Raw genomic sequence first — 17,499 nt, 5'->3', positions numbered from 1 at the left:
AATAAGAAAGCTCTACTGTGAAAATCGAACACTTGGACTGTGAAAATCTTTACATACCCTGCTGGGAGGTCTAGTCCTTAAGGAAAAAGAATTCCTTTAGGACAGCTCTGGAATACTAGCCAGGAACTATTGATATGAAAAGATAATTAGAGCTATTGATTTCTATTTCTCTTTAAGGAAAAGGAAATGTCATTTAATGATTCTACCATGAGGCTCTTTATGATTCTGCTCTGTCACAGGTGGTTACATGTATTAACTTATCCAGACCTTTAACTCAACTATCCCAGAAAGAAGGACTGTTATCTTTATTTAATTGATGGCAACAGTGAAACTCAGAGAGCCTAAGTCCCCTCCTGAGGCCATACAAATAGTGCACAGGTGAGTCAAGTCTTCTTGGGTCTCTGTGATCACAAACCGGCAGCTTATGACACATAAAACATGAAGGCAGTGGCAGTGAAGGGGAAAATCCCACACAGGATGTCAGTGCTGAAAAGGGAGGAAGAAACTTCTGCTCTTTGAGTATTGCTTCCTACATGGGGTCCATTTTCCTTCATTTCTGAGAATGTTGCTCATCCCCGTAAGAGCTATTATTGTCATTGTGAATTTTTACTTATTTTAATTCAGCTCTCTGTGCATTCATCCATAAATTACATTACAGATTGTATGTCTGGTACCTTTACTCCCACCATTGAAATTGCTAAAAGAAACAAAATAGAGCCATTTAAATGATCCTTTTTTTTGTAAATATATCAACAGCTCATAAAAGGTTTGGTTGCTTTTCTTTTCTTTTCTTTTCTTTTCTTCTCTTTTCTTTTTCTTTTTTTCCCCCAAGAGACAGGGTCTCTCTCTATCACCCAGGCTAAAAGCACAGCGGCACGATCATAGCTCACTGCAGCCTAGAGCTCCCCGGCTCAAACAATCCCACCTCAACCTCCGAAGTAGTAAGCGAATAACTACAATTGCTTTACATGCCAATTTGGTCTGCAAGTCACTTTCATCTCCTTTGACCCTCACAGTAATGGTGTGAGTTAAAAACCATACATTTATTTTATTATTTTTGTTATTAGATTTGAAATATGAGGCTCAGAATGGAAAAGAGTTCAGCTAAAGGTCTGAGCTAGAAGGTAGCAGAGCCAGGGCTCAAATAGAGGTTTTAGGGCAAGAAGTTCCAAGAAGACCCCAGAGACTCGGAGAGGATGGGAGGATCTTATCATCATTGAGCAAGATATTGTTCCTGGAATGGTGGTTTGTGGTTTTTATTACTCACACCGCTTCTTTATTTAGTGTTCATATGAGATAATTAAATCAGATTATATATAATGAATCATATAATTATATGATAATAGTTCCCTTAGTATATTTTATGTTTCTCTTATACACTTGGTTTCTATTCTCTTTTGAGGCTCCTAACAGTCATGTGTTCTCTTAGAATATGAAATTAAAGCCAAGTATTCTACATTGCTTTCATCATCTGACAAATTTTGATATATTTTTGACATTTTGCAATTATGTCCCTTAAAATTTCTCTAGAGGTTCTAGAACAAGGGCTATCTTTGCACATTCACTTGACTGTTACTTCAAGCTATGGAAATAAGTGATCAATATTATTCTCTAAAGTCAAGAGCCCATAGGACAAGCATATAGCTCCTCACTGAAATTCAGAAATTGTCATCTAAAATGTTCCTTTCACAACCCTACATTCTTTTATAATTATCAATTTGGGTATAGATAGTAAGTATAGATAGTAGATGTCTTTGTTTCAGACATCTAGTTACAGATTTTCTCTGGTATACTTAGCTATGTATTGTTATATTTTAGCCACCGTTTCTTTGTGTTTAGAGAGAGAGGGCATTTGTTTTAGCTCTGACAACCACTTCCATTAAGAACCAATATAACCATTCAGATGTTTTTCTCTCCAGCTTTTACTTACCAGAAAGGCCGAGCTTTCCCTCACGGGGTTGTCCCACAAAAGGGTTTCCATTAATCCAATCAATCAGTAAGACAGAAGGTCTCAGTTGAAAACTATTTCAAATGCAAACTGTATTAAAACCATCAGGGAGGTAAAATCTAATATTTCTTGCAGATTATGTAGAAAAATACCACATTATAAAGAATCGGTTGACTTTAAACTACAGAAATATTTAACTAATAGAGAGCATTGCTTTTTCTTAGGTTTTATCCCTACTTACTGTAGAACTTCTGCTGTGAGGAGCTAATCTCCTACTAATATCATGCTAAAGATGCTGAAATACAATGTTAATTTAAAATAAAAAATACATTCTATTTCATGACAATTGTTATCTCTTATTTTTTTCTGGAATATACTATTATTGTATTTCTTTGCATCTTTAACTGACAGGAAAGTTTGAGGTCAGGATTATACGTGGGAGCCCCTAGATCACATTTTAAACCACAAAAACAGGAAGACAAGATGTTTTCAATGTTTGACCTTGTCCTTTCTATTCAATTCTCATTATGTTCATATATTTTTTAAAATAAATGTTTATTTCTTTAATAATTAGAGAAAAGCAAATTCAATTAAAAAATTCATACCCCTGGGTTTGGCAATTTTACCTCAAGAATTTTAGTTTTGAAAAAAATCAGAAAAATGCAATTACTTGAGTCCAAGATTCTCCATTACAGGTTTGTTTAGAACAGGGAGAAACTGGAAAACAAAACTGAATATCCAGACAGACTATGTGACATCTACATGATAGAATAATATGAATATTAAAAGAATGTTTTTGAAGAGAATTAAATGATATTAGTAAATGATCATAATATAATGTCAAAGCAAAAAAATAGGATGTACAATTATATTTTGAAAAAATATGTATATGTATTAAAAATAGCAAAATGCAACAAACTATATGTTAGAACTGGTGATCATCCCTGGCGGGTGGGGAGTCAGGTTGTCTTGTATTATCCTGTATTTACCCTCCATACTTTGTAACTTTTCTATAGGGAATGAAAATTACTTTTATGATAAAAATGCAAGAAAAAATAATGATGTTATGACAGCAAACTTTAAATAATCACAAATGCAAAATGAAAACTTCAAGCTCATGCTGCACAGATTTGGTGAGTGATAGGAACAACATGGGTTATGCAAAAAAGAATCAGGGGGTCTGAAAGAGGAGAAAACAAATAGAACAAATTGGGCCTGAAAATTTGCTTATCAGTGCTACCTGATAGAACTTTCTGTGGTAATGGAAATCCAGTATGCCTGTGCTGTCCAATATGGTAGCCATGAGCCACATGTGGCTAGAGAGCACTTGAAATGTGACTAGGAGACTAAGGAACTGAATTTCTAATTTAATTTAATTTTAATTAATTAACATTTAAATTTAAATAGTCACATGAAACGTATGGCTTCCCTATGGCTCAGCACAGATCTACTTGGTCACTTAAGAGGTATCACTTATTCTTTAGTGGAAAAAGAAAATATATTTATATCAATGATATATTAATTATTTATTAAAAAATAAATAATGGTGGTGGGTAGAACTAGTCTTGTTATTTATCCCTCAACAATGCTGATTTTCTCAGCATGAGTCTAAGACCATGCAACATTTACCTTTTGCTATGGTTTGACTATTTGATCCCTCATGTTGAAATGTGATGTCCAGTGTGGGAGGCAGGGGCCTGTGAGAGGTGTTTTGGTCATGGGAATGGATCCCTCATGAATGGCTTCGTGGCATCCTCGGGAACTAACAGAGTGAGAACTCACTCATTACCGTGAGGATGCCACGAGAGCTGGTTGTTGAAAAGAGCCTGGCACCTCACTCCCTCTCTTTTGCTTCCTCCCTCACCAAGTGATCTCTGCACAAGCCGCCACCCTTTTGCTTTCTGCCATGAGTGGAAGCAGCTTGAAGCCCTCACCATAAGCAGATGCTGGTACCATGTTTCTTATACAGTCTGTAGAACTGTGAGCCAAATAAGCCCTTTTTCTTTATAAATTACCCAGCCTCAGGTATTCCTTTATAGTGACACTAAACAGACTAAGACAGCTTTTAATTACAAAGATGACATCTGTTACTACTCTGCATCTTCATCTTCATTCCAAGTAAGTGTTTAGCTTCTCTTAATTCCAAGATACATGTCATTCCCTCTTTTGGGGAGGAAAGAGTCAGGATGAAGAAAAGAATAAAATTAATTGAATTTTAAAAATTAAAATAATTAACATATGAGCTATTAATAAAAGTAAGCAATATGATACCTTCTCCCAGAAAAGATCAAGCCTGGGAGTAGTACAAAGCTTTGACATTTCTTAAAGCATGCTTTGCTGCATTGTGTACATGATCCGTATGTATCTCTTCAACACACATACATTTATTTCCAACTGTGAGGATAAAATAAACTTATTTTCTTATGTAATTTTGGAGTAAGTCTACTTAGAGTCACACATTGGGTATTTTTTTTAAATATATGCTTGTCACCTGCAGTTTTATATAAGAATAGCATTTATCCTCTCTCTCTTCCTATCTCTGTGTCTCTCAAATTGCCCAGAAGGATTAAGCAATAGAAATTTAAATTTTAGAAAACCTACTTTAAAACTGTACTTTTCTTCTATTTTGGGTTTATTGGATAAATGAAATTGTTCTTGCACTGGAGTTGGGCAAAAAAGGTATGGAAAAGTTTATATGCATGGCATAACACAGAATATTGATCATTGGCCAACCAAGCTGGATGATGTGGGACTTCAGCCTTAGTCTATAGAAGAATAATATAGGCATGTGGATATAAACATATTTTTTAAAAGATCGAATAAAAGGCAATTCCAATTCTTTCCAATTCCAGTTCACAATACATAGTACTTAAAATGTTGCACACATTATTAAATACACAAACATTGTAAAAGATTCTAAAACATTGCAGGGTGCCTACTATTAAAAATTACCAGTAGCTAACACTTTTGCCAGTTCACAGTGCAAAAGAATTAAAGTCCATGAGGTGCTAAAATGATCCATATCACTATGGTTATGAACCTTGAAACTTAGAATGCACACCTTAAAATCTATTTAAAGTTTCCAAGGAAACCAGTGAAGGTATTTCAAGACAAGAATTATATGAGCTACAAATCAAAATCCACTTAAGACTGCTGCAACAGCACTGTGTTAACTAGTATTTGTCATAGTTTTTTAGGAAGCCAGAAAAAAATCTTATGTTCCATCAATCTAGCAATAACTGAGACAGCCACCCTCATTTTCTTATCTGTCTGCTCTATTAACATGATATATGTCAAACATAACGAAGAGTATGTAAAAGAACCCTTGTTACAGCAAAGACTTTGCAATATCTTAAATAAAGAGAATAGGAGAGTCAGAAAGAGCAAGCAATCTATCACAGAAAAAGGAAGGGAGAAAACTACTGATCGAGTAACAGTGTGTGATTGATGCTCTGCTGGTGGTACAATGGGATGTGATTTTAAGATCCCATTTTACAGATGAGGAAACTGAGGCTCAAAAATTAAGTCATGGACCAAAGTCACAACTATTAAATGCTGAGCCAGCATATGAAGCACAGTTTGTCTGATTCATACTCATACTCTTCCTGGTGTATCGTACAGGAGAAAATGCAATGCACTCAGGACGCTCATTGGAAGTGTTGGGGTGGAGTTCAAGTCCAGAGCTGATGTATGTCCTGGACAAAGAGTTAGAGGTCAGGGAAAGATCATGCTGGAGATATGCTGAAGTGTAAATTTGTTTGTGGACCCTGCCTGTTCCTTCTCCTCGACTATAAGATGACGTGGTCCAGGGAGCCTGTCTCTCTGACCTCTATTTTTGCCACTGCATGAGCACAGTGTTTTGCACACCACTAGGTGCTCAGTAAGTATTTATAGATGTGCATTGGCAGAATTGGTCAGGTTAGGTATGATATAAAATTAATCAGTGAAAATGCCAATTGGGGCTTTGAATCTGGAGCTACTGATTTCCCAGTCTCCATCTGACACCGTCCATCTGCATGGTACTACCCATATTGCCACCCAGGTTTTAGCAGAGTGGTCCTCTGAGCATATATTCACTACAGTGGACTAATGCATATAAATACTGGCTGGAGACTAGCTCTCTAAGCAAATATTTATAAAGTTCACTCCAAGGCTGTGTTGATCACTCTGGAAAGAGGCTATGGAACAATTCACTTTGATAATCCCTCATGTGTCTGTGTATCTGTGCTTTGGACAACCTGCACAGGTGTATCTTTAAATGCCCTCTCAGGGTACTGTGCCAGCCGTTGGACAGGATTTAATCTCCTTTTGCAATTGCAAAGTAGTGTGCCAGTGATTCCATACCCAGAAGTCCCTCTTGGCCCATTTTAACTCTAGTGCATTTCACCTGGTGATTTGAAGTGAGAATTGTAATGGTCAGTCACCTGGGCAGAGGAATTCTAAGTCCTCCCTATAACCTAAGCAGAGACATTATTCTTCCTTAGCTAACAAAATGTCTAAAACAGAAATAGTTTGAAGAAGTCTTTGCAAGCCTTGCCATTTCCTCCTCCATCCAGGGAATCCAGCCCTAGGTATAGCACTAGAACTTGGCAAATAACATAGTGATCTGGGAGGACAATATGTCATCACTGTTACTTTTATTATGCCATCTGCGAGCTGACCAAAGCTTTACAAAGAAACCAGAAAGCAACTGCAGGGTGCTGGGCTGCCTTAGAAAAATATTTCTTGGCTTAGACAGAAACTTCTTTAACAAGAATGTGACAGCTCAAACTTAGCAAGAAAGGTCAGTCACATAAAGTGCAGCTTGACAGAATTTGTTGCACAACAATGCTAGAAATACGATGGCACTATGCATTTGGTATACTTCACAGCCTGAGAAAAGGTGAAAATCTTTATGGAAAATCTTTATTGAATTTTCTACCAAGCAGGGATGCAGGCATCTTCCTACTCATGTAACTTTTTAGTATGTTCTAAATTTGGCCAGTTAGGAGTGTGACCTTGGCTTGGTGAATCCTGTAGCTCTCATTAGCCACTGCACCTTGACCTCAGTCAGCTGAATTCGTTCCGTCCAGCTTTGATATTGTGAGACTGGAGGAAGTCAGGCTTTAGCACTGACATTGACATCCTGGGGCAAGGGAGAGCTTTAGTGTGAAATAAAATGGTACAAATCTCCCTTCTGTTAAAACAATGTAGAAACAAAATACTAAAGTTTCCCCACTCCTTTGCTCAAAGAAAAGATGAGTTGAGAAAGGTGTCACCCTTTAAGCAGGCTTTAATTAAATTGTTTTTGCAGATCACTTAAGCTTAAAAGTAGTGTTGTTGTCTCAGTTCTATGTCGTTTCAGTTCTAGGGCAAAAAAAAAAAAAAAAAGGCTTGTTTCCAAGCAAGGGATGCAGCAAATATAGGATATTTACTACCTGAGGTGTTAGTGAAAGTCCCTATCTCTACCTTCCCAGGTTGAGAAAACATCAGTGTGTGACTCAAAACTAAATCCTGTCCCATAATAAGTGAACAATGGTCTGTTTCCTCACTGCCCGTCAATATTTAAGCAATGAAAAGATGAGGTCTCTCTTGTTAACACATTTATCTACCAAGACCATCTTGTCAACCTTAATTGCTAGACTTGAGAAAATTGAATCTCATCAAATAAGACTGCTAATTCATATAATACATGCTATTAATGTTTATTTAGGTTATAAATAATTTTGCCCATGGTCTTTTTGTATTTTTAAATCTTCTCTTCCATTCTTTGATCTTCAGAAAGTCTCCCTAAGAAATCGGAACAGCTTTTGCTTCTATCATGCCCACCATGGTTAGTTATTTTTCTTTAGGAACACTTTAAATGAAATAAATGTGCTTTCTATAGTTCTTAAGTCTACCTTAACACATGGGAAGTTTTGCTTGTACACTGACACTGTCAACTGCCCCCTCACCTCCCTTCTACTCCCTCTCCACCAGGTAAAAGCTCCACCTGAGCCAGAATGTTTGCAACCCCAAGCAGGTCCCAAGGTAGCTTCTCCCCTCACCTGGGAATTACCAGAATTACTATTCTCGAAGTGCTTCTATCATATTGTCATTTGAAAAAGGCATCTGGGTATCTCATTCAATTAATTCACCAGAAAATTAGGCGGAGCACTTTGTTTACCCAAGGAACTGGGACTGGGAAAGTTTGTTAATCCAAACAACCCCCTAAATCCATGATTCTCCAAGCCAAGCCTGCAGTTCACTGCTCTGAGGACTATAAAACCACCCCATGCTGCAAGTGTCTCCTTCCATTTGCATGGGGAAACAATAAACAAAAAGGTTACCCTAAAATTTGGAATGCATGAGCTAAAATCAGCTTGTTAATAGAATTTCCCGAGGCCTCTAATTCACTTTCCTAAGAAGTCTGACTGTCACGTAACACTTGGTAATGCTGCAAAGTTGTAAAGGCACAGGTCTGTGGATAACTGGGATTCCAGTAATTTTCCAGGAGGATGTTTTTGAAAATTAATCTTTATTTTGGGTCATCCTCATCAATTTAGTTTGTTAGGAAATTGTTTAGCTAATGCCATAGAGCATAACGAAGCATGTTCGTGTCGACAGCATTCCCAGGCTATAAGCTCCCAATAATTTCATTACAGTTCAAATGTGACTTATCCATCTTCCCTTTTCTGAAGCAGGTATATCTGTTTTCCTTATATACTTCCAACCTTATTCCACAATTTTGCCTATATAATGCCACTTTATTATTATCATTATTTCTTTTTCTACCTAAAACTTACTTAGAGTAAGATAACAGAACCACACAATTCTTTATCTTACCTAAATTTGTCATAATCAGAAGGCTTTGAAACTCAGCTCTAAATTATAGCATGGATGGGAATCTATTATCCAAGCAGCTTTCCCTTTTTATTGTAAGAGCTGTATGGGAGTCCATCATTTCCACATATTAGGAGATTATACTACGACAGTCTGGCTGAATCAGTGTAGATTTTTAATGTTTTTTTATTTTGTGCTTTAAAATTTCAATTTTCCCAGAGCATTTGTTATTTTGAATGATGATGAGATATTCCTGGTAAGATGCAATGTTTTATTTTTCTTCCTGGGTCTACCTCTGATCTTGTTCCAGGACACACTGATTTAGAAACACCCATTGATCATGATAGCTTTGGGGAAAACTGTTGCAACATTAATGTGCTAATTCTATTCTTTACAGGTTGATGGTAGAACATACATAAAGTTTAAAAACACGCAAGTCTTATTAGGATTTTGCTTAGTGAAACACACTCTTATTTTATTTCTTGTGCTTTTATCACACCTGACAATTGAGAGTGCCAGATTTCTCTCTATTTCTGTTCCATGGCAGCTCCAAAGCTACAGGGAAACCATGGGGAATATAACAACCTCAAAAGAGACCTTTTCCATGACACTAATGGTTGGATTTCAGACACTTTCCAAAGCTTAGTGAGAAGGGAAAACACATGGAGAAGAAACAACCAACTTTAAGTATGCTATGACTCTCAGATGTTGACTCAGAAACTATTCTATGATGAAATACTTAAGGAAAAAAAAAAGAAAACAAGCAGAAGCAAAACAAATAAAACAACATGCTTAGTCATTCTTTGCTTATCCTTCTTTCCCTTGTAAAAATCTGTTGTCTGGTGTCTTCTCAGGCATGTAAGGGGCTTGGAAGTCATCACTCCCATCCATCCTCACAAGCAGAAAAGCTGAACAAGGTAAAATCCAACAATTCTTAGATCCATCAGAAGATTGAGGTCAGAGGGCAAATCACTGAACCCAAGATTATAAAGACAGACAAGGCTAACATTTGGGTGTGATGAGTGAGGTGAGTCACACAAGTACAGGAGAAGCTTCTGTCTTTACTGGACATTTCAATTTCTTGAGATTAAAATCCTATTTGGATATTGAAGAGTCATCTCTCAAAAGGAGCCAGTGTAAAGACTTTGGTCAATGTATACTCATTTCTAGGGTCTCCAGTGTGCAATATGTGTGCCCAGAGACACCAGTAAAAAGCCTGTCCTTGGCTTCTGTCTCAGTTTGCTACATCTCCCCAAAGTTCTCTTGAGCTCCCATGTGCATTGGCCTCCAGCCTCCATGCAAACCATTAGTGCTGGATCACTTTTAATGATGTAGACACACCTGGAAAGACTATGCCTGACTCTATTTTACCTGGCCTAATTCTTTTTGTACTTGCATGACAAATATCGGAAATCTCATCCCACCTGATTTTCAAAGAACGAAGTTCATAAAGATGTAGACCTTGGACTCCACATTGGCTTGTCTTAGTCATTGGACAGAATCAACACATTCCATTTTCCTACATGTCCAAGGTAACTGTGGAACAGTTTTTTCCATATCAACTGATTTATAGAGGTTTATGTTCTGTAGAACCTACCTGATAAGTTCAAACTGGTGATGGCCACAGAGGTCAGGATGCTAAGAGAGTGAGAGAAACTGTTCTTTAAACCTGCTTAAACCTGCAATAAACTCCCTCTGCCCTCAAGATGTCTTAGAAAACACAGCCTAAGTAGACACCAGGCTTTGGGCCTCACACTCCAACTACATCACACCATCAATATCCTCTTTAAAAGCAAGAGGCCGGGTTCTATAACAGTATGCTTTAAACAAAAGGCAGCAGGAAATTCAAAGTTAGAGGATTCATATGGCTGCTAATTTATTTGCACCTAAACAGAAAAATTACAGAAGATGAAGCATCATTGCCTGAAGGAGTGGTACCATGTCTGAAATCATTGTCGATGCCCTTCCTCTCATTTTTTTTTCCTATAAACTCTTATTGAATAATTATTTTATTCTTCCCTTGTATATGATTCAAGCAAGCTAGACAAACAAGAATATGTTTCCTCAGTAGAAAAAAACAAACATAATAATTAAAGAATAAGTCTACAGTTAGTTAACAAATAGGTATTCCAAGTTTGGGGAGAAAGTTTAGAAGATTGCTCCCTCTGAAGTGGACACCAATGGAAGGTAACACAAAACTGAGTAACAGTCATCATTTTGGGATGACTCACTTTGAAGGATGTTTTGTAAGTGACTTGCTGTGTAGGCCATGACATTTCCTCAGGCTCACCATTGAAACATCAATCTACTATAAAATGATAAAACATGACTTATAATTATGAACACTCTACCACATTTCTGAAAGACACCCAAGATGGATAGAAAGTAATACTGTGACTGGGAATTCACTTTTCACCAAGAACTGGCAGTGTATCTGTCAGGCAATAATGATGGTGAGCACAAAACAATGATTTCAGTGTATCAAGCACGTGAGAGGAGCAATACTAGTTCCCTTAGGCATAGTCATTTGAATTATTTCAACAACTTTAGAAAGCCAATTATTATTATTTATTTCTGTTTGAAAAGTGAGCAAAGCAAGGCTCAGAGATGTTACATGCCTCACCCAAAGGCACACAGTTGGTATGTGATTGTGACAGTATTTGGGGTCAGGTCTGCCTCCCTCCAACACCTGGGTCATTCTCTAAGTGCTCTCTCAGCTGTTGACGTGGATTCTCCGCTAGAATGGTATAATTCTTAGTGAGACAGTCCTCAGTCATCATCCCAGGATGGACAAAATGCACCAGAAGTTCCCTAACTCAGGTCTACAAATCAGTAACCATTTTTTAAATAATTTCTTTGTCTAAGGACCCCAATTTTGAGGAATGTGTGCCTTCGGGATGAAAAAATTGGCATTCTCACTCCTGGAAGGTAGTAATTTAGTCTCTATATAAATTTTTCAGTATCCTGGATTTTGGATTTTTTTTCATGAGGTGTATTAGTTTGAATATTTTTAAAATTATATCAGACTATTATGGGGGTACAAAGGCTTTTGTCACATAAATTGCCTTTGTACCTCCCGTGTCAAAGCTACCAGCATGCCCATCCCCCAGAGAGTGTGCACTGTACCCATTAGGTGTGAATTTACCCATCCCCTTCCCCCCTAAAACCTGCCTGATCCCCAGTGAATGTTACTTCCATATGTGCACATGAGTGTTGATCAATTAATACCAATTTAATGGTGAATACATGGGTGTTTGTTTTTCCAGTCTTCTGATACTTCACTTAGAAGAATGGTCTCCAGTTCCATCCAGGATAATACAAGAGGTATTAGTTCACCATTTTTTATGGTTGAGTAGTACTCCATGGTATATTAATACATATACCACATTTTATTAATCCACTTATGTATTTATGGGCACTCAAGTTGTTTCCACATCTTTGCAATTGTGAATTGTGCTGCTATAAATATTCGAGTGCAGATGTCTTTTTTATAAAATGTCTTTTTTTCCTTTGGGTAAATACCCAGTAGTGGGATTGCTGGATCAAATGGTAGGTCTACTTGTAGCTCTTTGAGGTATCTCCATATTACTTTCCACAAACGTTGTACTAGTTTGCAGTCCCACCAGCAGTGTATGAATGTTCCTATTTCTCCACATCCACAACAATATTTGTTGTTTTGGGACTTCTTGATAAAGGCCGTTCTCACTGGAGTTAAGTGATATCTCATCGTGGTTTTGATTTGCATTTCCCTGATGATTAGAGATATTGAGCATTTTTTCATATGTTTCTTGGCCATTAGTCTATCTTCTTTTGAAAAGTTTCTGTTCATGTCCTTTGCCCACTTTTTAATGGTGGTGGTTTGATTTTTTTCTTACTGATTTGCCTGAGTTCTTTATAGATTCCATTTATCAGCCCTTTATTGGATGTAGAGCATGCAAATATTTTCTCCCATTCTGTAGGCTGTCTATTCACTCTAATGATTGTTTCCTTAGCGTGCAGAAGCTTTTTAATTTGAAGTGCCCACTAAAGAAACATAGGCTGGCTGAATGGATTAAAAAAAATACAAGCCAAGTATCTGCTGTCTCCAGGAAACACATCTAACCCACAAGAACTCATTCAGGCTCAAGGTGAAGGGGTGGAAAACAATATTCCATGCAAATGGAAACCAAAAGAAAGCTGGTGTAGTTTGAATATTTTGAATAGCACTTGATATTTTTTTTTTTTACAAAGAGGTTTCTCCAGGGGCAATACCAAAAAAAGACAAGTTGCTGTGAGCTTCTCACTGCCTTTGTCTGTTATGCTAGCTCTTCTACCTCAAATGCTTGCTATGCCTTCTCACTTGAATCCCTTCCTCCTTTAAAATCCAGCTCAAATGCTACCAGTTCTTTTGTGAAATCATTCTGGAACCTCCCGTCTCCCAGTAAAGTCAACCTCTCATTCTTTTAAACTTCCATATAATTTTGCATGCACTGCTCTGACATTCACCACTCTGTAGTAACCCCTTCTGTGTAATTCTGCTTTCCTGCACAGCCTATGTGCTACCCAACAGTGTAAATGAAGACAGTCACCTTTGTTACCGCAGCATCTACTACAGCCTCTGCATAGGAAAAAATTCTCAATAAATATTTGTAGAAATGACATTTAAAAACCATGCAACCTTGTCTTTGCAAACGGTAGCCTTCAGGAAGATGTGAGAAGATGAGTACTTACTAGGGGCTGAGTTTCTCCTCGAGCTTAACTGAAATCATGGCTGTTGAAAAGAGTTTCTTCTAAGTTCACAGAACTTGATTTATTAGTACTAAAGTTCCTCTCGTACCTTTTATTTTGCTTGCAATTGGCCTCTCTATTTTAACATAATTCTCTGCTTATAAAAATCATAGGATACTGCATATGACAGTGAGAAAGGTGGAACCTTGGGAAGTCAAGGGACTTACAAAAATAACACAGCTAAGGGGGAGAGTTGAACTAGAACTCTGACTCTCTGGGCCCCTTTGCTATTCTTTCTAGTAGACCAGGGTGCTATGAAAAAACTAATAACCACTTTAAGCTTGTTTGTAGCACTATATCCTACTCAGAAGTTTTTCTTTAATAGTTGCAGAGGACACTATACCACAGAGAAAGTTGCCACCAGGTTTGGTGACTTTCCAGACAGGCCATTTATAAATTCGATGTTAGAAATGTTGGTCCCATACTGAGAACTATGGCTTCCTTTTTCTCAATGATAAAAACAGTAAAATGCAAGTACACGTTCATCCAAACATACTGGTTGTCAATAATAAAAATGGTGAGAAATGACACTAACCATAATCTGTGTTTTCCGGCTCCCAACAGTTTGATGGCCAAAAATAGGGTGTCTGTGGAATGAAAAGAAGTGGAACTCAGGTTAGACAAACTGAAGAATTAGAGGAGCTTGTGGGGTGTGAGCTGTGTTTATTTTCAGCAAGTATCTAGAACAGTTTGCCAATGATATAGGTTTTGTAATCCAGAACAAGTTCTCAGAGAGACACTGTACATTTACCACGCTGACCAATCGCTCAGCCTGCCGTAGGTGAAGCACCAGCAAGCAGGTATCTAAAATGTCATACATTTGCTGCAATTTTACACTAGCTGACGTGAAAGCTTTGCATTATTTAAACAAAAAGGAAAGTTCATCCACAGAGAAGACTGAAAGAGTATTATATTCAGCAAGACTCAATATATCTAAATAGAACAAATTTTTTTCTATGCATCACGTGTCTCCACACTGCCTTTGGTAGATCCAAAAACCTCAACCAACATCTTTCTCTGAGATCTGTCAATCACTTGTCTGGCTACATTAATTATATAATGCAGTCTTCATAAAGATACTAACTGCTGTAACGTTTTAAACTACACAAACGAGAGATCATTTTTTGAAACTAATAATATCTCAATTGATTGATGTGACCAACAGTAGGCCAAATTCTGAATCTGTAAAATTCTAGAAACTGATGGACTAAACTACAAAGAAAATGTCTGAGCAAGAAAAAAAAATCCTATTATTATCATCAACGTTTTATATTTTCTAAAAGGATTTCTCTAGTTCTGCTAGCTGGATGTGCTGAACTCCTGGTCTTGAGGAAACGCAATGACCATGTGTCTACTTAGCGACCACTATTCCCTGGAATGATGCTGTCTCCAAGATTCAGTGGAACAGCAGCTGCAGACATCAGTGCATCAGTGTCGTGGGCTGAATTATATTTATTAGTTATTTATATTAACTAGATATGGGCAGCAAGCATATTTGGGATAATCTCTGATTATCTGATATTTTTGCCTTCTAGAAGAGTGACTCTCAAGAAAGTAAAATGGGTAGTTGGGGAGAACTGTTTGAATCTTTGCGGGAGAATCTTTCTAAACTCTCTGAGACCCCCAGGGGGATTTTGACTCACCCTCCACTCTCTGTTGCGAATTATAACGGTATAACAAAGAAGACTGCTAATAGTGGTTTTGTGCACATGTGAATAAAATTATAGCAGGAATTTAGAAGAAGAAGAAGAAGAAGAAGAAGAAAAAAGATTGAACCACTAGATAAAGGGGGGGATCAAGACTTTATGAGTCACCCTCATTACCCCAATTACCCATTGCCCTCATTACCTCATCACTTGACTTCATGGGAGATGAAGCTATGAGGACTTGATTTCTTGGAAATAAAATTGGATCTGGATTTTCAGGGTACCATATCAATACAAAATAGTTAAAACCTCGCTTTCATGTGGGGTGCTAGTTTTTCAGATGCTTTTCATAGAGGACACTACTCCCTTTGGGTTGCTTCTTTATTTTGGGGTGTATCTGTATGTGTGTTTGTGCATATCTATTTACTTGATTTTAAAGTGTCTAGTCGGACTCGTCAGACATACACTTTTTTCTCAAAACCACAAGAAATGTTCTCAACTGAATTCTTATAATTTTTCTTTGTTCTTGACCATTTACTTTAGTGAGAATTTCATGACTGTAAAAATAAAGAATGAAGCAATTTTATCCCATGCAAATATGTTGAAATGCCATAAAACCAACATTCCTCACTAATATTGGACGTTTTGTTTTCCTAGGAAAAATGTTTTGATTTATAGTAAAAGATAATATGAGAATAATAAACCCTTAGAGTTCATTGGCATTTAAATACCTGTTTTTACAGTGCTACTAGACTTCATGCTCTGAAGCTTCCTTAGATTCCTAATGATGGTTAGACTCTCAGCCATTCACTGGAGGAATTATACATCTGGCATCCCAACTTTTCTATTTTATTTATTTATGGTTTTTAAAATCTTTCAATGAGTTGAATTTCAGTTCAGTGTAATAAAGAACTTCCTGCTACTTGGAACTAACATAAAAATGGAAGTGAACACCTTGAACGATAATGTGTTTTCTATTAATAAAGCTGTTCAAATAGAGACTGATTAATGCCTTGGTAGACATTATGGTAGGAATTCAGTGAAGCCTGACTTTTCTGTTATTTGTTTTTTTAATCTTGATTTTAGGATTCTATGATTATTAGATTTATAAATATGTTATATTTATATACTATTTCAAATATGGATGGGTTGTTAAAATATGTAACACTTAATATTTGACATTAACTAATGTAATTTTAGTGTGATATGTATATATAATGTTTGCTTTATATCTATCTATTTTAGCACATTGACCTTGAAAAGTCTCTACCTATACCTAGAGTTATGTAATTCATATATCATTTGTACCCATTCCCTTGCTTTTTGAAGTTCTTTAAAAAATAATTTCTCCTTTTCTCCTGAATGTATGGTGGTCCCTTCCTTCATACCATTTTTGACCCATGAGCATGACGAAGACATTTAAACCTTTTCTGCCTACTCATTTCAGTCTGAGTCTCCTTTAAAAATCAAGACATGTTAGTCGCATATAAACAATTTATTTGCTAATCACCAATAATTCCTATTTTTTAAAACTTTACCATTGGGATCACAAGTTACTCCAACTTAATGATGAGCTGTTTTAATCTACCATTACTTTAAGTGTAGCTGTATAAAGAATAAAGCTCCATTATTTTTCAAACCTTTTTAAATTAAGTAATTTAACTAAATGCTTGAATACTTAGGTCAGTATCACAGTTTCAGGAGATAGCTTTATTTCTAGCTATGCAGTGCAAAAATGTCCTATGATTATTTGCTCTGGGAGAAATGGTCCCTAGGGTGGGACAGGAAAACTGCTTTAGGAAGATAATGATCTCTGAAATGATTTTTTTAAAGCAAAGGATTAAAATGATTTTTTAAGGTATATTTCCTCTTTGTTCTCAGTTGTTCCAAATAAATTTTAGGCACCCAAATTACTAATACATCATTTATTTACACATAAAGCATTTAATAATACTCAGAACAAATGAGAAGAATGCTCTAATGTCTGAAAGTTGGACTATGGGGAGGACCCTCCGGAAAATACCTACAGGAAATTAGCTAGACTCTGAAACCTGGCATTATATTCACAGGCTAGAATCTACTAGGCTGTTATTAATGAGCCATAATGTCTAATGAAATGTAGAATACACTTCAGGTAAATCATTGTGAACTCAAGTGTCAACTATATGCACAGTGAATGAAATTAGAGCCCACAATCATTGCTTGAAAGAGGAATAGTGTCTGTGTCATTTGAAAATGACCTAAAATGACTCATCAATTTGCAAGTTATCCAAGGTATCCTCTCTAAGATGGTTGTATACACACAACATATCATCATGCCAGTCTTCACAGACCTGT

General features: G+C 36.7%; 1 protein-coding gene across 4 annotated transcripts in view; it reads right to left on the bottom strand.

Moving 5' to 3' along the window:
• The window catches only part of RGS7 (regulator of G protein signaling 7), a 327,482-nt gene that overhangs the window by 63,248 nt on the left and 246,735 nt on the right, over nucleotides 1-17,499 (bottom strand). For 3 of the 4 annotated variants that reach the window (XM_045536992.1, XM_045536991.1, XM_045536990.1), the window contains one exon: nucleotides 14,052-14,103. The exons of the other annotated variant lie outside the window; for it this stretch is intronic. In XM_045536992.1, coding sequence (XP_045392948.1) covers nucleotides 14,052-14,103 — 52 coding nt within the window. The remainder of the gene's footprint in view (nucleotides 1-14,051; nucleotides 14,104-17,499) is intronic. 4 annotated transcript variants of the gene reach the window in all.

This window comes from Lemur catta, chromosome 25 (assembly GCF_020740605.2).
Source record: "Lemur catta isolate mLemCat1 chromosome 25, mLemCat1.pri, whole genome shotgun sequence".
Lineage (NCBI taxonomy): Eukaryota > Metazoa > Chordata > Mammalia > Primates > Lemuridae > Lemur > Lemur catta.
The sequence above is the reverse complement of the archived record's forward strand: the minus strand, read 5'-3'. Positions and strand labels throughout refer to the sequence as shown.